This window comes from Nipponia nippon, unplaced genomic scaffold (genome assembly GCF_047370975.1).
Source record: "Nipponia nippon isolate SJK-2023a ecotype South Korea unplaced genomic scaffold, ASM4737097v1 scaffold_11, whole genome shotgun sequence".
Classification (NCBI taxonomy): Eukaryota; Metazoa; Chordata; class Aves; order Pelecaniformes; family Threskiornithidae; genus Nipponia; species Nipponia nippon.
The window spans coordinates 18037064-18060125 of record NW_028262302.1 but is presented as its reverse complement, the minus strand read 5'-3'; the positions used below and the strand labels follow the sequence as shown (position 1 = coordinate 18060125).

General features: G+C 50.1%; 1 protein-coding gene across 1 annotated transcript; it reads right to left on the bottom strand.

The window, feature by feature from the left end:
- Nucleotides 1–7369: 7369 nt before the first annotated feature.
- LOC104014835 (extracellular tyrosine-protein kinase PKDCC) lies at nucleotides 7370–15869 on the bottom strand. The gene is made up of 7 exons (XM_087747004.1): nucleotides 15330–15869; nucleotides 15023–15145; nucleotides 12634–12905; nucleotides 11459–11538; nucleotides 11262–11366; nucleotides 9614–9787; nucleotides 7370–8200 (listed from the first exon to the last, which is right to left on the bottom strand). The coding sequence occupies exons 1-7, from the start codon at nucleotides 15867–15869 to the stop codon at nucleotides 8097–8099; spliced, it is 1398 nt and encodes a 465-aa protein (XP_087603130.1). The 3' UTR covers nucleotides 7370–8096.
- Nucleotides 15870–23062: the final 7193 nt, after the last annotated feature.

The window sequence follows — 23062 nt, the reverse complement described above, 5'->3', positions numbered from 1 at the left end:
GGAAGCATTGAGGCAAAAACCCATGGTGTGAGCTTCACACCCAGCGTGTGAGACTTGACGGGTCTGTCACTTTGCAGAGCCAGGCTCCGTCCCCCGGCGAATACGGATGACAAAAGGATAAATGCTGCCAGACTGTTTGGCCTTGCTGTCGCTGCAATGGCAATGACACTCGGCTTGAAACCCGGCAGCTCTGGAAGAGCAGTCCCAGTTCTTTGTCCTGCCGGCAGGACCGTGGCTCTCCCCCAAACGCACGAGACCATCTGGGTTTCTTGATGATATTTCCTGTCCCAAGGGAAAGGAGAAGCCCCAGAAATCTTGTTTTCATAACGCATTTGAGACAAGTTAGCACCTCTCTGGTTGGGAGAGTCTGAATATTCGGGCCATGCTTCTGAAGTGTTTTGACCCCCCCCTCTCAACTGGCGTGGTCCTACCTGCCTCCTTCCCCCCCTTCAGAACCCTCTTTTTCTCAGAGTGGGGAAGGAGAGCAGTTTGCCTTGGCAAATAGCTTGCTATGAAAATGATGAATTCAAGAGCACGTGGAGCTTGTGGTTGAAAAGAAACCGTCTGATCAGCAGAACTCTTCTCCCTCAGCTTGTAAGGACAGATTCAGTCTCAAGGCCAAGCTGCCATGTGGTTATAAAATAGAAGCAGGCCTTGTAAGAACTGATCTAACTTTCTTCAATTGTCTGTGCATCTTTAATCATGTTCACCACTTAAAAAGCAGCGGAGCTGGCAGCTGATAATTAGGCTGAGCCTGCAGCAGCATGGCCAGTGGCCAGATCACGTGGCTTCTTTCATCTGCATATTTATGCATTTGAAGGAGAGGAAAACTTTCATAACATTTTAATAACTAGGTTCTTCTGAATCCATAAATCCAGTCCTCCGGGCTTAGCCTACACTCTCTTTCTGATCTTACATAAGTGGAAGAGGGTGGGGTGTTTTGTTTGTTCTCCCCATTCTTTTCCTGTGCCTGAACGTGCAAAGCCCATCCTCTCAAGTTCAGGGTCCTCCGGAGGATGGGAGGGTCAGGCAAGGTAAAACTGTACTTCTAAGGATGAAGGTACAACTTTGATTTGGTTCCTGGCATGGGAACAATTCCCCTTTCCCGAGATAGCTCATCTACAGATTGGCAGGACTGAAGTTCCTTTGCTAAACAATGGCTCCAAACAAAGAATCCGTGATATCTGTATTCAAAACAGAAGCTACAGTGCACGATGGCCATTGCACTTCTTAGCAAGTCACCGTCAGGTCCAGCCCTAGGACGGCGATGCTTCAGACCATGGGCTGAAAGATGTCAAAACACGGGGAGCTGGTCCCAGTCTGGGTCTGTGGGTGCTGGAGCTCTGCCTCTGCGCACGCTGCCAGAGACAGCGACGGGTGGGCAGCCTCCCTCCATGCAGTGCCTCCAACCTCCTCCCACGGGCAGATGCAGGCTGGCAGTGCCCGACTGCTGCCAGCCTGCTGCACAGCTCTGCACTGGCCACTGGCCACCGGCCACCGGCCATCAGCCACTGGCCACTGCCCCAGCCACCTCCTTATCTCCTGGTGGGGCAGCGTCAGGGTGCTGCTGCGAGGGGCTGTGACAAGGGGGACGCCGTCTCCATCTCCCCTGCTTATGGGTGGCAGCTCCCCTGACAGCCTTGGTGACGTCCTGCAGGGTCCTTCACAGTGAGGCTTTGCAGACCGTCCTCCCTCTCCCTGGCAGCACCACCCGCCATGTGCACGTGGGCTTTTCCATTAGCGCTGAAGGACAGCCGCTATCAGCAGGAAAACAGAGAGGTGAGCATGAGAGCCTAATGCTTATGCTCCTGTGTTATCTTAGTAAGATGGAGGAAGCACTGTTAAAATAACGTCACTGATTTCTTTCAAAGATGAAGCACTTGGTTAAAATAAAATAAAAATGATTTAATGGAATGCAGTCCTTAAACACTATTGCTTTTTTTTTAAAGGAAAAGTTAGTTATTCTGTGCAGAAAGCGGCTTCTACCTAAGATTCCCTGGGTCGAGCAAAGAATATTTTGCTGATTTATAAGGGTCTCGGTAGAGGCTTTAATGGTTGTTACCATATAGCAAGCAAGCAAACAAACAAGCCAATTGCAATGATTAGGCAATTTCCAGAGTACGGTTTGAACTGGCCTTTAGCTGTGCCAGTAAAACTTTGGGGTTTGACACTGCTCTGGAGTATGAATGAATTCAGGCTGGGGCAGCTGCTTTGTTTCAGAGGTGATGTTGATGATCGTAGTCATGTAACAATAGTTTTGCTAGACAAAATGAAATAGTCAAGCCCTGAAAAATGCAAACCATGGCACTAACTTCACTGGGAGGGACAGTGAATTGTTTCTTGTGTATTTAAAGAATCAGAAGAAACAAACAAGGGTGAGATTAATTAGGAGTGGGAGTTCACAACTCCCTCTCCAAACAAAGAGGAAGAGGAGCACTGGACCAGACACAGCAACAATGCTGAAATGTTTCTTGGCATTTTCCATCTGAGGTCTGAGAGAATTTCCTTTGCACCCAAGTGTCCCCAAGATATTGATAAACTGCCTCTCTGGCTACCCAGTGTGATGATTAACTTGTGCCCCCAGGTTTCATTATCAAGCTTTTAATCTAAGCCTGAACTCTCTGATCTGTCATCTGAAGCAGTGAGGGAATTTGCAGCAGGGTTTTTCCCAGCAGAGAAAAACAATTCACTTGCTAAAGACTTTATGTGGGAGATATAACTTACAGATACAAGAATTTGGAAATTTGGGTGTTTATTTTGTAGCTTTGGGGGTGGCTGATTTTTTACTTCATTTTGAGGCTGAATCTTACATTTCCAGTACTGTAAGTAGGGCAACAGATTTCAGCCAAAAAGTCCGCACTTGATTTGGATGGGGTTTGAGGATAAGTACTGATCAACACAACATAATATAAGAATTTGCATTTTCTTCAGCTTTATCTAGGCTTGTATTTGGAAGGTGTGATGCACCATGTGAATAACATGATGTAGTTAAAGCACTGTGGTTTTAATGCACAGCTTTAACCCTGGCTGTTTGCAGGAGGCTATTAGTACATTGTGTTTAGCACTTGCTAATCTAGAAATCATTGAAGGTAAATTAAAAGAGAGGTTCCAAATCAAAGGCAGGCTGATCTTGCGGTTACACCTTTCAGATGTGGCCTCCTGCCACACGCAGGACTATTTCGCCTCTGACAGTACAGAAATAAGGGCTCCCCAGCTGTGCCACCACCGGTGTGTTGGCTGCGAGGGGCAGAGGCTGTGGGGCTGTGTGAGTGTTGGGGGGGGTCTGCAGGGGGATAAGGAGTAGGCAGGCTGGGATGGCGCCTGGGGAGTGGGGGGTGAGTAAACGGCAGGAGGGCGAGACCTGAGCGTGCAGCCGTCAGGTATAGATCTGGGGGCGGCGGAGGGTAGTGGCTACGACAGCTGGGAGCGGGTGAGGACAGGGCAGTTGTGGTTGTGGGTGCAGTGCAGGGACACAACTTGGTGCCCAGAAAGGCCAAGCATATATTTCTTAAAATGGCATCAGCATCTCGATCTCCTCCAAAGCTGCGTTGAGAAGTCTCCTCTACCAATAAACCCAGCACTTTTGTCGTCTGGGTTGGCCAGTCAGGAGGGACAAAGGTCCAAAGGCTCCAAAGCACAATCTGTTGCCTGGAGCTCTCACACAGAGCCAGGAGCTGAATGTCAAGCAGCGGAGTTTGGCAGCTGTTCCCTCCGGCTATCGCCTCTCCTTGCTGCACCCAGGCCTGTTTGATGTAATCTGATACATTTTCCCATTAGCCAAGAACGATCATTCATGGCAAATCCACCATCCTGGACTAAGCGCATGCTACAGAGGAGGCAGAGGGGCTCGTGGTTGCCTCTCGTATAAAATTCTCTTCTGTGAATTTTCCTTCACCACCACCGCCTCCACACTGCTGTTGGTGGCACTTTGGTACACTGGGACAATGGAACCAAGGAGGAAGATTGCTGCAAGTGCTATAGTTAGGGGGGAAGATTCATTCTGACGTCCTACCAAGCCATCGTGGTGGGCTGTTCTGGATACTGGAGTTAGTTACACTTCACTAATTCCTCAAACCGGACCCCAAACCAGCTCTTTCAACCCAGTGGGACAAAAATGCTCTGACTTCTAGCCACGAACATCAGTGCTTGGTACCTGAATTTATAGGAGCCCTTACAGAAATTAATGTTAACCTAGATGTGCGATTTGGGCCTACAGCTGCCCGTGATAAATTCCTGGTTTTATCAAATGCTCCAAACCAGCTTGAAAATTCATCTATTTGAATGCTGCTTAGAGCATCACCAAAATTTGCAAAATATGTCATGTAAGAATATAGGTATTTCTTTCATTGTTGTTGGAACCTTGTCTGATGCACCAGGCGTTGCTTTCTCTTTATTGGGCTCTGTCCCCCTTGCTCCACTCCTCAAGCTGTCATGAAATCACCGGTCATGTAAATGCCTGCGCAAACGTACTGAATGTGAGCCATGCGGCGTCCATTGCTATTTATTAAACTGTGGTTTATATCTTTGGAGTACATGGTATTATCCTTTATGGATGTGGCTTTATCTCTGTTATTACAATATGGAATTAATTAAAAGAATATTAAAGTTTGTGTTTAAAAAATGATATTCCTAACTTTTATCTATGGAGGCAACATTTTCATATCCATTCTCTCCTAATGGCAGCATCCTTTGGGAAGATGTGATAGACACATTTAGGTAAATATTATTCCTCCAGCACACATGGTTTCCATTGCAATCACTCCCCTGCTGTTTCCTTCCAAGCACTTTCCTCTGTTACATATTCCACAATGGTGGCTGAAATACTGATCAGCGATAGCAGAGACAAATTGACTCCAGCAACTGGGAGTTTTAAGGGCAACAAATGTTTATATCTGAGTTTTGCATGTACCGTAGTTACTGAAATACAGTTTTTAGGTGTGCACTGAAATTTTCTCTGGCACTAAAAGTCTAAAGCTGCTTGAGGCTTTTATCATTTAATAAAAGGAGAGAACGAATAAAGATTGACTGAGTGAGATGGGACATAAAGATAGTGCACTACAACACAGCTGCATGGGCCCAGAAGCTGCAGAGAAGATGCTTGCTCCCGTAGCCTCCCCGTCAGGTTGTGAGCACCCAGGCTGCTCCACCCAGGCCTGGCGCAGAAGCTGCACCCGAGCGGCTCGCGAGCTGCCTGAAGCTTAGGGGTCACAAGCTGCCTACTGCAGGCTAGCAGAGAACTAATTCTACGTGCTTTTAAAGTGGCATGGCCATGGGAAAAGATTTCTTAGCAGATGGTAGCAGCAAGAAGCTGGGAAAAAGCAGGGTGGGAACTGCTTCTTTGAGTGACTGTAGTTCCTCAAAGGCACGTCAAGCTACAGCTTTATATCAGCAGGGTGATAAAACATTTTCCCTCCCTGTGCCTCATCCAGCATTCGCTGGGCACCATTGGACTGCAGTGGGATGTCACCCCAAATCAGACTGAAGCTGGCAGGCCCACCAGGCATAACGTGCCGTGGGGAGCTGCGCAGGGGTATGAGGAGAATCAGTGCATACGCTTTTACCAGTGTATTTGCAGCATCGTCTAAGTCTCTAGCACATGAACAGAATTGGACATGAATGTATGCCTGTGCCCTAGCGATTTGTCTGTGCTAGCGTGCTGAATGTGCTCACGGGGATCCAGGCTCTAAGAACGCGCCATCCCATTTGCAGGGGGTGGACTAAATGTCCTACAAAAGCCACTCGCTGTGGCAACAGTAGATAGAGCATTGGGATTCTTTGAAGCCTGACTTCCCTTTTTATTGATATTTTTATTAGTAGCATTTGTTAAGCACCGTGTGCTCAAAACTTTTGGGGCAGGATGACGTGGTTTCTGCTCCCAAGCTCTAACTGCAGGTTTGATGCTGGAACCTACATTTATACAAGCGACACTGCCATACCCTGCACCATCTGCCGAGGGGCTGAACCTGACTGCCTGGCAGGCAATCATACAATGAAAGCTTCATGAAAAAATCTGCAATGTGAAAGGAGCATCGCATGACTAAAATACACAATGTTGTTTTTACCAGGAAAGATTTCTAGGATGGGAAGATCTTTCTAACACAAACTGGAACCACTTCAACTTTTGCATTCTCTCTCTGTTTCTTCCTCTCTGAAATGACCCCGGGCTGGCCCTTGCCCTTGCTTTGGGGAATGTACTTCTGATTTGTATCTCAGGAGGCTGAGAGATATGGAATAAACTCTCATTACCTCTTGCTAATGTAAAGAACCACACAGCAGATGCCTGAAGCCCTGCTCAGTGGGGTCGATGTAAAACAATAGCGGACCCCTGGCAGGTCCTTCCCGTCAACTTCCACAGGACCCACTGTAATGGAGAGAGCGGTCTGTGGCTGTCCATTTAAAAAGCCTTGCCTTCACAAAGCCTGCAGCTATGTGGCCATCACTAGGAAGAGCCTTCTTGTTGTGCTAACTAGGAGTTCTCATTAATTGGTATCACTATCAGAGTCCCTGAGCCTCAGTGTAAGCAGCAGGGGTTATAGTGCATGAGAAAGCCCCCATGCAATGGCATTGCTGTGGGTTAACAGAGTTCTAACAAGCTGAAAGGCAAGATCTTGCACTAGGAAACACAGGACCAGATCATGAAAAACACAGCACAACCCCAGGCAAGAGCTCAGGCATCTTTAGTTGGGGGTACCCTGGCTGCTACAGGGGCTTGCATGGAAACAGCCACACCGCCGTAGGCTACAAGGACTCAATGGCAATGTCCCGAGAACCATCATTTCCACCCAGCAGTGTAGGCCAAGAGGAAAACTCAACGCAGCATCGCACAGAAGCTGCAGCATGGCTCTCCTGCACAAGGCCAGGGACCTTCCCTTGTGGGGAGTGAGGTCAGTGGTGATTTGGGCTTTCAAAGTGTTTTGTAGCTTTTTGTGCTACAGAAGAGGTGCCGTATGGTCACTGCTTCCAAGCTCTCCCAGGAGTGGCACATTACCTTGCCACCTCTTACAGCCTGAAATTATACTAACCGCCACCTATTTTTCAGAGGCCTCATCTACACTTTTAGTGAAGGGCAGATGCAGGAGGCTCTTGGGACCAGACTGTCTCTTCTATGCCTGTGAGCCTGCAAGCGCAGCCACAGAGCGTCCTCCAAGACCTAAGTGTGCAAGGGGCTCAGGCGCATTCGTACACTGCTGACACCACTCACAGGTTGTCCTCAGGAGAGGGTGATGACGCTCAGTGAGCTGAAGGTGGGGAACACTTGCATTTGTTCATTTGGTTGCAGTAAAGACATAGACAGTTAAAAAGAAAACCTTTTCACAGCATGCTTAGAATAAACATAGTCATTCTTTATCATACAGAGTAATGCCTTATACATAAATAATTTTAATGTCTCGCTCTTTCACGGAAAGTAACAGAGAAAAACCTTCAAGGTTGATACATGGGAGCTGGCATTACAAATCACACAGGGTCAGACATAAATCCTGCAACCAAACATCCTGGCATTTGGTTCCAGAGTTGACCTATACACTGCCTCCCTCCTCTGCCCTTGGAAGGAACTGAATCAGGACGCTCCTTGGAAGACCACCCCCATCATCAACCTCTGGTTATGGATCCCAACCCTGCAACCTCGGCCCTGTCGCTGAAATCCAGTCCTTTACGTTTGCAGCAGTAAGAAATCCTGGTCGGCAGCTGCAGAAGGAGCTGTTGCCTTCTCCAAGGTGCATTATCCATAGGTTTTCGGAGGTGACTGAACTAACTAAGCCTACCCAAGCCAGATCCCTTGCAGCTATTTCTATTTCTTGGCTGACAAGCTGGTTACTGAAGCAGCAAGGCTAGGTATTGCACAGTCTAGTGACATTTGACTAAAACTGGGAGTGTTTATGCGAAATAGCAGTGTGGGAACAGATAAAGAAGCTAGCAAGGCTGCAACGAGAAATCTGAGCTTTGATCAAGGAGATAGCAGCATTTGACTCTATCTGAGCTGGCAAGGAGATCCCATCCCAAAGCAAAATAAAATATGTCATTCTTTGCAACAGATGAAATTCTTCCTCCCAGAAGGTTTGTTCCTCCCAGGATCATAGTAAGTGATCTCATTGTCTTTAAAGTCTTTCCCCTGAGGAAGCTGATCGTTTAATATAGACTACAGCGTTAGCATCCGGTATTAAATCAGTTGGGCTACTCTGAAACGAGGCGAGTGGGCGTCCTGGAAAGGAAATAAAAATGCAAGTTTAATAGAGGAGATAGGTTCACCTTGACCCATGCTATTTATTGCAAGAGAGAGAGGAACACACTGCTTGCCCAACGGAGGGTCGGTCACTCCTCCCTGCCGTAGACGTGTTTTACGCTCCCAGTAAACTCCAGCTGCTCACCGAGTGCGCACAAGGAATGCAAAATCGGGCCCCAGAGGCTTTCACATCTTGCTTTGCTTTACAGAGTTGCCTTAAGAGGGACTAGCATGTTCCCACAGCTCTCATTAAGGCAAATGGCAAAGTTAGGCACTCTGCATTTCAGCCACACACTTTTGGCATCTTTGGCTGTACAGATGCCCTGTAAAAATGTGAGGAAGAAAAATTTCAGCAAGGGAAATGCTAACAGACCGCAGGCACGGTACAGGATGGCAGGAATCAGCATCTGAGCCAGGTGCTGCAGAAAGGATCTTCTGTCTGCATGCTGCTGCTTCTGCATCCCCACCGCTGTTTTAAGCAGGGTTCCTTCCAGCCAGGCACCGAACACGGCAGCTAACAGCCGCCCCGTGAGGCGGCCAGATGTGATGCATTAGGCACAACTCACACAATCCATTGCTGGTGTGAAACCAGCTCAAAGAGATTTATGTTGCATCAGTGTAAGTGCTCTTATGTCACTAGCTTGCCACATGCCAATTGCACACAAACCCACGGAAAAGGTGCATTTTTGGTAGTTTTGGGATCTTTTTTTATAGGTCATGTGAGCCGACAAGACGCAATTCTTCAGCGCCGTCACCGAAAACACTCATTTACCTCATTTAGTGTTTCACTTTATAATTAACAATATAGCCCACAATTGAAGTGTCAGCTAAATGAGGTAATTCATAATTCTGAAAACATGCTAACTGTAAGAGGCTGTAATCAGAGCTAATTACAGGGACATTTTGGAAATCCATTGGTTTGGGGCTTTAGTTTTGATAAAGGGGATAACAACTTGTAAGCTATGATTCTTTTAATTATAACAATAGTAACCACCTTCTTTTATATAGCTTCTTTCATCTCTAAAACCCCACAGCTTTTTGCAAACTGTGCATACCACAGGAATTGTTTAGCCTAACACCAAAGTGAAGCCATCTCTGCATGAAATAAGTAACTGTTTAACAATACCTAGCAGTCCTGTGCAAAATTTGTAGAGGAAAGAATCTGCAGAAGGAGAATATAATTTCCCTTCTGTGTCCTAACAAATACCCAGGGGATCCTTGGATGCCCACCGCAGCAGCCATCTGATCTTGAAAATAAGAAAGGCAGCTTTTATATGCGCCCGTAGACTCAAGGCACTACGGAGGAGGGCAGCATCATCATCCTCACTTGTGACCGACCGAGGAAGCAGGGGCACCGCATGGCAGCACCCTGTGGCATCTGCCCAAGCTCACCTGTCCACGTCCTCCGCTGGGTGACGGTAAAACTTTGACACTGCGACTGGGAGTTACAAATCGCGGCGGCTTCCTCGGCGCTGTGAACGGAGAGCAGGCATCCCAGGTGGCTGTAGGAGGGCCAGCATTTGTAGTCTCCTTCCACTGTTCGGAAGCCCTTTAGGGAGATGTAGTCTGGGACAGAAAGAAGGTATTTAGGGAAACTCTTTAAGTGCACTTTCAGAGACTAGTTACAATATACACTTCAATGAAACTCTTGAAGAACTGTGATAGTGGTAGATTGAACTGACCTGCTTAGATCGAGTGGGTGGAGCTGCAAAGCTAAAAGAAACCCAAATCCTGGCTTTTAGTTCTGCAGGACAGCAACTCCTCCACGGATATAAGAGAGGGGGCAGAGCTCTCAAGGGTGAAGGCACAAGGGCAGGTGAGAGGGAGGCTGCTGTGCAGACCCACCTTTCTAGCAGGGCTCCGGAGAAGCCAACCTCACAACGGCCTCTCCTACATCTCAGCCCCAACTGCAGAACCAGCTCATCACAGATCCAGCACCGAGCTACACAGGGCACGCGCTGATCCACCCGGCATGGTGCCACCCACAGGTACAGGAGATCTAGGAACCCCGGTGGGGGAAAGGGAGGCCAGATCCTCCTCCAGCGGGATACAAAAGACCTGACAAGCCTGAGCAGGCAATGTTCAGGCTATTGTTCACTGACTGCTAAGACTCTCTCCCCACCTTCCCACACCTCTGGGATGGTGATCATTTTGGCGCATTGCTACTGGGCCAGTTGCGAAGCCAACAGGTAGGTGTTGTTGGAAAATACTGGCAATTCCTGTTAAAGCTGCTGGTCCTTCAGTGGGAATGACTGGATATCTTTGCTCATAGCTGTGCAAATTACAGTTCTTTCTCACATAAAGACATTTCCTTCTGCAAGCTGCCATCATCACCCCACCATCGCAAGTAAACGCTCAGGAAAACATAAGCCACAGTAACCACTGGACTTTGGAAGCCTTCCTTTTCATTAGCCTCATCTCTACCACCGAATGGGTCCTTTTCAGAGGAATGCACCTCACAGAGGCTCATTTATCCATCCACAGGTCCAATAGGACGGTCTTCAGAAAAAGGAAGTTTAGAGGGTACCAAGGCCCTAGCTACTCTACCGCACTCATCTCGGTGTTGTGACCTCCCCACTGTACGTTCCCATAATAACGTGCTCAGCAGTCAGAAGCCACCAAGTGAAATGGGAAGTTTCAATATCAGCCCGGAACACCGACCTACTGGTCCAGAGGATAAGATGACCCCGAAGAGTGACACGAGAGACTCAGTTTGCTACTCTGGTCCAGTTGCTTGAGCTATCCCAAACACACGCACTTGAAACACTGATGTACATTAGGAGAAGAGTATTTAGAAGCAGTGCAAACATATGTCCATATGTAGGCCAGATTGTCTGCACTGCATTTACGTTGCAAAACAATGCAATCTTGCATAGCTCCCATGAAGAAACAACAAAAGGCTGCTCAAGAAAAGATACTTTTGGTGCTTTTCCTAGTGACTAAATACTGCTTGAATGTATGGGAGATGAGAATTTGACCAGTTACCAAGTTCCTCACTCTCTCAGTAATTATGTTACTTAAAGCATTCAAAATCATGTACCTTTTAAATGAAGAGGTCTTTTCTGCAGATAGAGCCCAGACTTGTACAGATGTAAAACCTTTTCAAAAGCTTCCAGGGTTTCATTTATTCCATATCGTAAATCACCTACATTTAAAGAAAGAGATGACAGATGAGTAATTCCATGAAATACCATTCAGAGACTTCTAATAAAGAATTTTACGAATATTAGCTGGTACCTGTTGCGTTCAGAATATCACTCAAAAAAGGCCGCAAAGCTGGTGGTGCAGAGTGTGGCAAAAGATAGGTGAAAAAATACCTGCAGAAAATCCCACAGACTGATTAGAATACAGCGGCTTAATTTCCCTAGTGATTAAGTTGTCTGCATTTTCCCGTGACTCAATTATCCGTATGAAACTCGTAAGTCGGCTTTGGTTATTAAGTTATGTTTGAGCAGCTCATGGGCACCTCACAGACCGTTCCTGTGAGCTGGGCTGAAACGTTGGTCCTTGCAGCACAGCGTGCAGCCAAGCACTGCGGGAAATCTACTGTGCAAAGGCTCACACAATGGAGCTTTCCCTCATTCCCCAGGGCCGTTTTTGTGCACTAAGCAATGGATTTCCCATCAAAAAAAAAGATGACGACTCATGCAAGACCTTTCCCTTGTCCTGGAAAGGTCTGGCATTCTTATTATCCCTGGAAAGGCTGGACATTCCCCTATTCATTCCCTGAACCTTCTAGAAAACGCCTGTTATACAAGAGACAAGTTCGTTACAGCAAGGCTGTAATCGATGCAGGGATTTGCCCTTTAACACCGTGTCCTGCAAATACAAGCTCCCTTACTAAGTCCTTCTGTGTAAATACCCAGCTTCCCCCGGCACTTGACCTGCCAAACATCAATGGCGAGTGCAAGTCCCCATGCCTTCAGCTCTCAGCCCGCTGCCCGTGACCTGTTTCACCTCTCTTCCATAGGTGCCCGTGGTCTCCGTAGGGAGACAGGGAGCTCAAGGGAAGAGTTAGCCAGCCTGTTCCCAACAACGGGGGCTCAAAGCTGGTGGGCTTTGGCAGGTAGCCCGCTCTGCCACTGCCTTCAGCAAACGTAGCCCGTGGATGTCAAATGCCAGGGCTTGTTTAGCAAACAATAAATTCACAGGTGCAACCTTTGGGGCAAATTTCTAGAGGGCGTTGAGGAAAGGGATCAGCAGAAGAAAGATGCCTGCATTCTTACCAGACAACAACTACATTATTTTCCTGCCTTAAAAGGAAAATAAACTTGCTTCAAAGCGATCCTTAACTACCCTTTGACAGAGGTGAGGGGGAATCACTCCATGGAAGAAACGCAAGATGCTGGAGGCTACGTGGCAGTGCGTGAGCTCAATCATGCCAGATTTTCCCCCCATCTTGCTGGACATACCGATACGCATTGAAAAGATTCTTCTTTTCATTTATTCCTTCACATTTCCCAACCACAGAGCATTTGAGAGGAAAGCTTTTTGTAGGGAAGTCGAGTGTGCAGTCGTTATCTTCCTTGCATGACAGTTCCTCAGTGCTGGCATCATCCATGTCTGTCACTTTTAGGTTTCCATCCACCATAACAAACTGCCTCGGCTGGAAATCCAACAGGACTATTGAACCCAGGGGGGAGTGTGCCAAGTAAAACAGCAGTCTCACAAGACTCAGGCAAATCTGAGAAAGAGAAGATGAATATGCATGGGGAAAACAGATGAAAAACAGCTATTAAATTGGAAGTAGAACAAAGGAGAGGGCATTCAATGAAATTAAAGGGGAAAAAAAGGCATATAGTACTTAAAAGGTAATTATGTGTACGCTACAAAATTTATTATCAACATTGCCACAGGATTTGACTGTGGTAAGTAGTTTAGCAACATTTTTTAAAAACGTGCATATACAAAAAGAGACATTTGCAGTTAGAGGAACTAGAGGAGAAAGCTGTGAGGAAAACAATAGCAGCCTTCATGTTTCAGGAGCTATATTGATTTTCTAGCTGAAATCAGAAGGGTTTTTTCCCACTCTGGCATAGAATTAATACATTCCCCTCCCTTCCCCCATGCTGCTCCATACAGACTGAGGCTCCATGGTCATTAATACCAGATTCATGCCTTGCTGCATCACTCAGCAGTATGAATTTGAGCACACAGTCGTGCTTCTGAAGAATTAGCGAAAGCATGCAATGCGTTTATTGCCAGCTTTTTTGCTTTTATGGCAACTTTCTGGCAGCAGGGAAAGGTCAGACAATACCTGATCCAGCAGAAAGCTCGGTAAATGATTTTTGAACAAACTAGAGCTAGAAGAGCGCATTTATACTGCACCAGCACTTTGTTCAAGTAGCTTTTAGCAGCAGTTTTCATTCCGTATCGGGAGCCCTGGCATCAGACAAACTGTATCGTCAGCTAGGTGTGCCAGGCAGACCCGCGCCACCCCTCGCTGCCCCCGATAGCGATCTGTGCAGGCGCGAGGGTTGGTTCATTTGGAACAGCTCGCAGAATCGCTGGTATCTGATGTGGCTCATCAGAGGGGAATCCCATCTGTTTAGACGCCCTAATTAGGAAACAGGACTAGACAGTACCAGTGTAAATTCTGAATTAGTGTCTTCATCAGTCAAAAGATTATTAAAATCTTAATGCCACCATACCAGACCTTACCACCAGCTAATCCAGCACCATGGGTTTCTAGCTCTAGAAGAGACTTTGGCACATTTGAGAAGATGAGGTGCTGGGAAAGCTATGAAGAAGCCAGTATGAAATAGCTTGTAAGCAGGAGTTGAACTCCACGGGCCAAGAGAAATGACTCTGGAAGCTCTGATGCTATTTTAACCTCATTAGTGAAGCAATCATAAGCATCCCAGCTTCACATCCCGCAGCTGAGTGAGCACAGTTGCCACACTCCCCCTCTGGCTCGGATGGCAAGGCTCCTCTTCAACATTAAGGACCACATGCAGGCAGGGATTTTATTTTAGGACTTTTGTTGTGTTTTTATTTTGCCCAAAGCATTTCTTAGTGACGTTAAGGTACCCATGCTTCTACTTGATGCTCTCTTTCCTCCTGGGAACCAAACAAGTAGTAGTGAACCCCCAACTGAGACCTTGAGGCACACTGTAATACAAGCTATAACCAAAATAAGTGCCATGTCATAAGCCATTTATGTTCCTGGGGAGCTTAAGAGTCCCTGTGCAGGATGCTTAGGAGACAAGGCAGATCTCACTGACAGGGATGTGATTCTAGCACCTACAGCAGGAGGAAAGCAATTTAGTAGTGTTTGTACGACAGTAATACCTAAAGGGCTAAGATCAGAAACATCATACAAACACATGGTGAGAGACAGGCTGCTCGGCTTGCTGCCTACAACAGGTAATACGCAGAAAACAACAGACTCGTCGCGCGGCGAGGTGGCTTCCCCAAGTCAGACCCAGCCTGCTGCGGGGCCTCGCTAGGAAAGCCCCTCTGGGGAGCACAACACAGAGGGAAAGCTGGCAATGTGGCGTAGCGCTGGGTATGAAACACCACCCCGGCCCTGAGCAAGATTTTGTGGCCGTTTCCTCGCAGATGGAGCTCTCTTAACACCGCTTCAGAGAGAAGGGATGTAACAGCCAGACGCCAGGCTAGGGCTATTTTAATGTGATTTAAAAGGAGTGAAAGCAAAACGATTTAAGGACAATTTGCGGGAGCAAACAGCGCGCCAGCATGACAATCCCGTTTGCCCCAGCAGTCACCCGGGCTCTTCGCTTCTACCCAGTTTGCGGTCTAAAAGCGACTGATAAAACTCCCTTTGCTTTGTTTTCTTACTTTAAATCTCTCCTCCCAGGGGGTCTGCAGAAGCTGAATCATCTCCAGGGGGGATCCCAGCTCCAGCATAGCTGTGACCCGCAGTTCAGGATCTCCGCTGTTATCGTAGCATTGACCGTGCAGCTGCCGGGAGAGAAGGAGCGATCGTCAGAGCGCCGCCAGCGCCGGCAGGGCCGGGACAACGAGGGCACCACGGGCGGCCCGGCTCAGCCCCGGCACCCAGCCGCACCCCCTCCACACCCCGAAAAGTTTCCGTGCCGAGGCAGCGCATCCCGCAGCCCCCCCCCCGCCCCGCTCCCCGCCGTACCTGGACGATGCCGGGGTGCTGCAGCCGCTGCAGCAGCGTCACCTCCTTCAGCAGCTTGTAGGCGGCCAGGCGGCGGCAGCCCGCCGGCGCCCGGTAGCGCTGCAGGCACTGCCGCACCTCCCGGCCCGCCCCGTGCACCGACTTGAGGGCGACGGCCCCGCCGCCCGCCAGCGCCGCCCGCGCCACCACCTTGGTGAAGCCCCAGCCCAGGACGCTGACGCCCGTCGCCAGGCTCAGGTCGCCGCAGCCCAGCCCGCCCGCTGCCGCCTCCCCGCCGCCGCCGCCGCCGCCGCCCGCCGCCGCCTCCAGGCGCCGCAGGTCGCGCCGCCTCTGCCGCAGCTCCTCCCGCAAGCCCGGCGGCAGCGGGAGCGGCGGCGGCGGCGGGGAGCCCGGCTGCCCCTCACCGCCACCGCCGGCCGGCAGCGCCAGCAGCGCCAGCAGCGCCAGGGCCGGCAGCGCCAGCAGCAGCGCCGCCGCGCTCAGCCGGGCGCCCCGCCACCGCCGCCGCCCCGCCACCGCCGCCGCCGCCGCCGCCGCCATGGGGTGCGGGGCTGCGCCGCAGCGGGCTCCGGCCGCTCTGCCGCCCGCGCTCGGCGGCGGTGGGCAGGCGAGCGCCGCCGAGGGGGCGGGGCGGGGCGGCGGGCGGCCTCCCCCGCCGCCGGGCGCCCCACCCCACCCCGGCCCGGCCCGGCCCGGCCCGGCCCGGCCCGGCCCTGCGGGGCCGCCGCGGCCCGAGGGGGGCCCGCGGGACAACGCGGGTTAGCGGCGGCACCGAGCGCCCGGGGAGGCCGCTGCGGCGGCGGAGTCGAAGCGGTTCTGGGAGAGGTGGGAATCGGAGCTGCCGGGAGTGAGCCGTACCTCCCCGCAGACGCCCGCCCCACCCGTCCTAGCAAAACACGCTGGTTTCACGGGCGTGGATTTCGCCGGTCCTGCTAAAGTCACCGCAGAAAGCGGCCGAGGGATGTAAAACGGATTAAAATGAGGAAGAACGGAGATGTCACCTTCCCGTGCCTTTGAAAAGTCTCGGGTTAGGTTTCTAAGAAAAGCAAACGCTGGCAGTCTCCCTTACTAGAAGGATAAACCCTGTGAGGTTGAAACAGCAATACGCAGCCTAAAGCATGGAACTGTAATCGTTTCCAGAAAAAAACCCCATCAAACCCCTCCTGCATCAAAACCTGCCAATCCAGGCAGAAAACACAACTTTATCATTTATTTGTGAGGAAATGGATCAGCCTGGTGACACACAGCCGGCTCCGGGCTGCCCTCTGTGACACCCGTACCTGCGAAGGCCGGGAAAGCGCTGCCAAGCCGGCTGCGAGGAAGCGGGACGGGGCCCTGCCTCGGCTCTGCCGCCCGCTCTGCGCGCGTGTCTGCACCGGGCGCTGCTGCGCCGAAAGTCAGTCGGGTTAGCTTAGGGCAAGGGCAGATGTGGTTTATCTGCTTCTAATTCAGGTGACAGGCAGTTAACTCTCCTCACTGAGCGGCCCGAAACGCCAGCCCAATGGGTTGATTCACTTGTCTATTGACCATTACGCTGCTGGGTTAGAAATTCAAATAACGCTCCGCCTCTCCGCCTGATTTGCTTCAGTTTCTGCTGTAGTTTCTTCGGTGGCATAACCAGCCTGACAGACCCTCCCTAAAAAGGGAGCAGGGTGATGCACGGTGCGGTAGCCTCCTCCCGACGGCACACCTGGGTCTGGAGGACGCACGTCTCACTTTTCCTCTGCTGGCTGGCATGGCTGCAATTTCTGAACCCCTGCCCTGCCTCTGAGGGTCCCAGCTCTGCTGAGAGCCTGCAGTTTCTGCCTGCGCCAGGAGGAGACTGGCGGGACACGGTGGGTGAGACTACACAGGGTTTGTCCTGGCCGTCAGCAAGCAGCGTGACCGCTTGGTCCTGCAGGGTTGTGGTCCTTGGTCCTCGGACACGTCTGCGCCTCCTTGCCTCCCTCCATGTATAGCAGTGCCGTTGCCTTTCTTCTGACTCGCTCCTAACACAGACAACGAACTGCTCAGGTCGCTTTCTCAAGCCACCCCTGCAGAGGAACCTTTGTGAAACCTCTCTGAGAAACTCAACTTTAATATCGCTGCCTGCGGGATGGAGATTTTCAGAGATTACAGCAAGGCAGCTATCATGACTAGTGATCCCCAAGACTATTTTAATAGAAATAATGAATATAAGCGATTGATTATAAATAGCTTCCTTCCCAAAAGCCTGCAGAAAGTTTCCCCTCCACTTCTCATCGGTTCAACATCACAGGAGCAGCGTGTGAGCAGGTATGAGCAGCGGCACTGCAGTGGAGTACAGCTGCTCTGTAAGACAGCAGGAAAAATGAACTCTGAATTCATCAGGCCATTTCCAGATGACAGAGTTTGGGAGGGAAGGCCCCGCAGTCCAGCCATATGTAAAATAATGTAGAGGATCTCAGGCCGCCTGTGCTTATCCATGCATGTATGGCTTAGGGGCTGATCCCAGAACAGCTCTTTTGGTAGCTGAATTTCCTTTGTTGCTTTTTAACCTTAATAGCTCTTTAATTACTGCCCTTATTTTCAAATCAAGTATACATCTGTGTCATATTAATGAATATTCATTGTCACTGGAGAGCTATTAAATGCATTTTTACCTGTGTTTCCAAGGGAATAGATGCCAGCTGAGTGTAGTATTATCTAATTTCAGCCTGTCCTCAGCACCGTAATAATATAAAGACCTATTAGAGAAGACTTGCAGATACATAAAAATAATAATGATTAATTATTTATTTGCTTTATAGTAGCACTTAAGGATTCCTGCCAAAATCATGGCTCTGCTATGCAAGCCTTCTTGCAGACAACGGCACAAGAGGTGGCCTCGCTTGATGGAGCTGACACCTTGAATGGGAAACACAGCAAAGTGCTGCAGCAAGGATGTAACAGAGGAGTACGTGGTCATTTCCATGTCCTTTAGTTCCTGGGAGGATTTGTGCAAACGAAAGAAGGGAGAGGAGGTAAAGAGGGAAGAGATGGAAGGTGAGGGTGAGCGAGACAAGGATCAACATGTACCAGAAGAGCTGAAAAGACCTCACAGAGCTGGACTCTTCCCTGGTGCCAGTATCCCCTGCTAGGATCCTTGGGGTGGATCCGGCACAATCCCTTACTGGACATTGCTGGTGCCTCAGGCACTGGAGATGCTCCAGTGTCTGCTCGTAGCTCACAGTGCTGTGATCTTCTGAGGAAACGGAGTGAGAGCGAGGCTTAATTAAATAAAGTCCATTTGAAAAGAAGGAAGCAACTCTTTAATATTTTTACAATAGTTTTGTGCTGGAGGAACAACTTCTCCTGCACTGGTCCAGTAAGGACACTGGCATGGGGTAAAGAGTCCAAGACCCTCAACTGGACCTCAGTGTGGGGGCACTGTAGATGTTAGGAAGCAAATACTATAGATGGACCAAAGAGAAGGACAGCTGGAACATGAGACATCAGTGTGGTGATGTTTCCACAGCGAAGGAGAGGAGATGTGTGGAAAGCAGCATTGCTGAGAGAAGGAGGGTGTGAAGCTAAAGAGGAGGGATGAGAGGCAGAAGTTCAGTACTGGAACTAAATGGCCTGCTAGCAGGGTTAGCCCACTGGTACAGACTGGCTCTAAAGACAGACAGTCTTCAGACTAGTCCAGACTGGAAAAGTTAAAGTGCCAGGTACATTCCTAGGCACTGGCACTTGATCTTCGCCGTAGCCACGTTGTTAGAGCAGCCCCTGGCCACTAGCACTCTCCTGACAATTCCTGGTATGACCCAGGAGTCAAGATGTGGCAGAGACCGTTCCTGATACACAGGTTACACACGGTCACCATATTTTGAAGGATGAGAGAGCTCGATAGACATGGCTGTTCTGTGCCAGTCCACCTCAGTGCCAGGGGCATATTTCCTTCGTTAATACAGATGTCACCTAGGCGTTTTGAAGAGAGAGGGGGAAACAGTACCACTGCTTGAGAGGAGGTGGAGGTCCTGCTCCTGAGTACTGTCTTGCTCCCAGGAGCTCTGGGGGCCTTTGCTGGCTGAACCAGAAGGAGAATCAGAAGATGGTTTGTTCTGAGGGTATAAAACCATTGGAGAAGTTCAGAGCAGAGCTCATGTGTGTCATAGGCCCTGGGAGGGAGCAAAAAAGTGCTGAACACAAACTGCTGTCAGGGAGGAGTCCAGCTGCCCACCACAGCAGCTGGCAAATAGCTTTGACTGTGTCCACGCCAGAGCCTGCTGAGATAGTGGAGCAGGACAAGGCCAGGAGATGGGTGAGGGCTTGAACAGGAATACCTGAGTCAGTAGTTCCCGTTTCATTAAATACCCATCACTACCAATTCAGAGATAGACAAAAAATACTCTCCACCTTGTGTGGACCTGTGCATGGGCACACATGGGCATGGTGAGCGGGGCAGGGCTTGCCACCAAACATTTCACACAGAGGTCTTATGTGAGAAGGGAAGGCACTGTAGAAAGTTTTCTGAGCATGCTAGCTTTGACCTCTTTATGTCATTTTATTTTCCATTTTCTAAACCTCCCTGACTTGCAGTACCTGCAGCTGAGGGGCTGTGCGTCTACAGCAAGAAACTGAGGTCACAGGGAGTAAAACAGAGTAAAGGCCCCCCCTTTGGCCTCAGTGTCACCTGGGTGCAGCCTCCAAACCTCACCACAAGACAGATGGGCAGTGATTAATTACAAACAATATCAAGTGTCCTGCAGAGCAGACCAAAACATTGGCATGGGCAGCAAGATGGAGAAACCATAAAATGATCCTACTGAGATGCTGGCAGGATTGCAGTGTCCCATTGTGGGCAGATCCCCCACCCCGCTGGTGCCTCCCTTGTCCCCGATATCACTGAAGGAGTGAAGAAGAGCAGACCCACTGCCTCAGTGAGGAAATGTTATTCCTCCTCTAAAAGTGCTTCTTTTGTCCCTAAGTCCAGGAGGACACAAGGTGTTGCAATTTGGGGGAAAATTGAGAGGAGGCGCAACAGTCCTGCTGGACCCAGTACATCCCACCCCACCCCACCCCACCCCACCCCACCCCACCCCACCCCACCCCATCCCATCCCATCCCATCCCATCCCTCTCCTGTAATGCAGCAGAAGGAAGTTTCTGCCTGACTTCATTGCCTTTGCTGGCATGTGAACGCTGTGTGGAGGAGATGGGTTGGGTATGTGTTGTGGACACCTGCTTTGTGATTGTCTTGTCTCAATAGCAGATGTTGCTTAGATCGAGGGAAGGCCTCCTGTTGCAGTTCTCATTGTATAACCATACTGAGTGCGAATGCATGTATAGTTATCCTGTGTGGGCACTAGGCCCACCACATCCTAGGAGCACCAGGTTTTCTGAAGATATGGTGGTTAGATGTGCTGCACACCCCTAGCACAGCACTCTAAAGCTGCTGCGGTGAAGAAAGCCACCAGGAGCTGGCCATGGCTGGATAGATGAGCCTGAAAGGGAACAAAATATCCCAATTCCTGCTCTGCATACCTGGCTGCAGCAATAGAGTACAGTATCTTATGCTTTCGTATCTACATTCATTCCCCCAGAGGCTATAGATGGAGCAGAAGGCTGTCCACCGTTCAGAAAACATCAGGCTGTGCTATAATTGCGATGACTGCGATTGAATCCTGTGCTTCTGAGCTTCTCCTGGCTTTCTGCAAGGGCTAGGAGGAGATTCCTCTCATGCAAAATTGTGGTGATTTTTCCCACTTCCCTCCTGGCACTAATGCTAGCTGGGCTCCTCTCTGGAAATGTAGGCGAATCGGTACAGGAGGTGTAGATGCAAACTGGGAGCCTGTACTCCTGACTAGCTGGGGTGAAAAAGGATCCCCTTCTCCCGTGCCAGTGGTGAAGGAATTTGCCTTCCTCTGAAAGACAGAGGCTGTTCTGGGTGCATGTCCCCTAACCTAGCTGGTTCTCTCCTGTCCCAAGAGGTCTAGGCAGCAGCGGTTTCCCTGTTTCTTGTCTGTGACACTGATCTAAAAGATGATAAGATCAAGCTCTTGGATTAGCATAAAAAACCTGCGGAGAAATCCTAGGGGGAAGTCCTTGCTCTGAGCACATACATGAAAGTCTTGGGCATCAGTCCCAGAAAAGGGAGGCAAAGAGTTTATAGGTGTCTGGGTGGAGGATCAAAGAAGCCTGCAGCAGCCATCCGTCAGAACAGGAGGAAGACTTAGACACCTCTGATAAAGACTCTTGGGAGTGAGTGCTGCCACCGGTGCCCTCACCTTTGGGGGCAGCTGCTTACCTTGACTCCTGCCAGCTGAGCTTCTGGCTGCTGCCAAAGAGTTCCTGTCCATCTGCAAGCGTGCACATCTGGGGCAGGGTGAGAGCAAGAGGAGCTGCTGGAGGGCAGGCTCCTACCGGCTGGGTGCAGGGGCAGGAGCCGTCCTGAGCAGCCTGGCTTTGCAGTTCCGTGTCAACCGAGAAACCTTTTTGCACCCAGGCACACCACAGCGGGCTGCGCTGGGCCCTGCCTGGGTGGCACCCAGGGAAAAATCACCCCACCAGCCATTTCCAGATTTTTCTTTGCTTTGCCCAAGAGCCAGGAAAAGGTAGGAAGAAAATCAGCTGTAGGTATGATACTTTCCTACAAGCAGCTGCTAAGAGCATGGAGGAGACAGACCTTGCTCTGCTTTTTTGCCTTACTGTCCACGATCCCTAGCAGAGCGCTTGGTGCAGATAATAATTGCTTGCCCCAGAAATGAAATAACATGTTTCTCTTCCCCAGAATAAGGAGAAACTCTCCTTTTCTGTGGTGTCCAAGAAAGCGGCAGCCCCCAGGTCTTTTTGTAGCCCACGGCAGGCACAGCTGTGTCTCCCTAGGCACTTCTGGCCTGAAGTTTCTCAACAGGGTTTGGCAGAGCCTGTGCTGGCACCCAGCTGGTACACAGGGCCCCAGGGAGCAGCTTTCCTGAACCTGCTCCTTTTTTTTTTTGGTGGACAAGGGATCACCTCCAGGCAGGGGGTGCAGGATGAAACCATAAGAACACTGCAGGGCGTTTGCACAACATCACAGGGCATCCTCGACTCCTGCGGTATGATGCCCTGGAGAAGCCAGGACAGCTTGTCTCCTAAGAGAAGGAGCTGTCAAGGCTGAGGAACGCTGCTCCTGTTGGGTGCATCGACAAGGAGAGCTTGCCATCTGCTGGAAAGCGATCAGCATTGACAGGCGACAGTCTGGCAAGAGCTTCTGGGTGTAAGAACAGGAGAAAGGCCTGTGTTGGCAGTCCCCGGGGAGCTGGATGGCATTTGGGCTTGCAGAGAGGGCAGGAAGAGCACCCTCTGAGGAGGGCAAGCCCAGAGCAGGCAGGAAGCTCCTGTCTTGGTCAGATGAGGTCTGACAAAACTCGCTGCAGGGGTTTAACATGCTGCCACTCCCCTGGGAGCCCTCCTTGGAGGTGTCCATCCCCATTGCAGAGGCAGCAGAAGGGAATGCGTGTTTGTGCAACTAGTGCATCTCAACTCATTCATTAGTAGGGCAGAGTGGAGAGCTGGCATGGTGGCATCTCGCATCTCCACAGCACAATTTGCCAGCGTGTCTGTCGAGCTCTCTGTGTGCTGTTCACAGCTTCCCCCACCACTCCCTACACCCCTGAGATACATCCCTCCCTTTGCCATATTCTCAGGATTCAGCCTTTTGTTATGCCACCAGCATATCTAGCCCGACTGGCATCGAGTGTCCCGCTCCCGACCACATCAGCTCCCAGGAACACACATCCAGCTGGAGAGTCC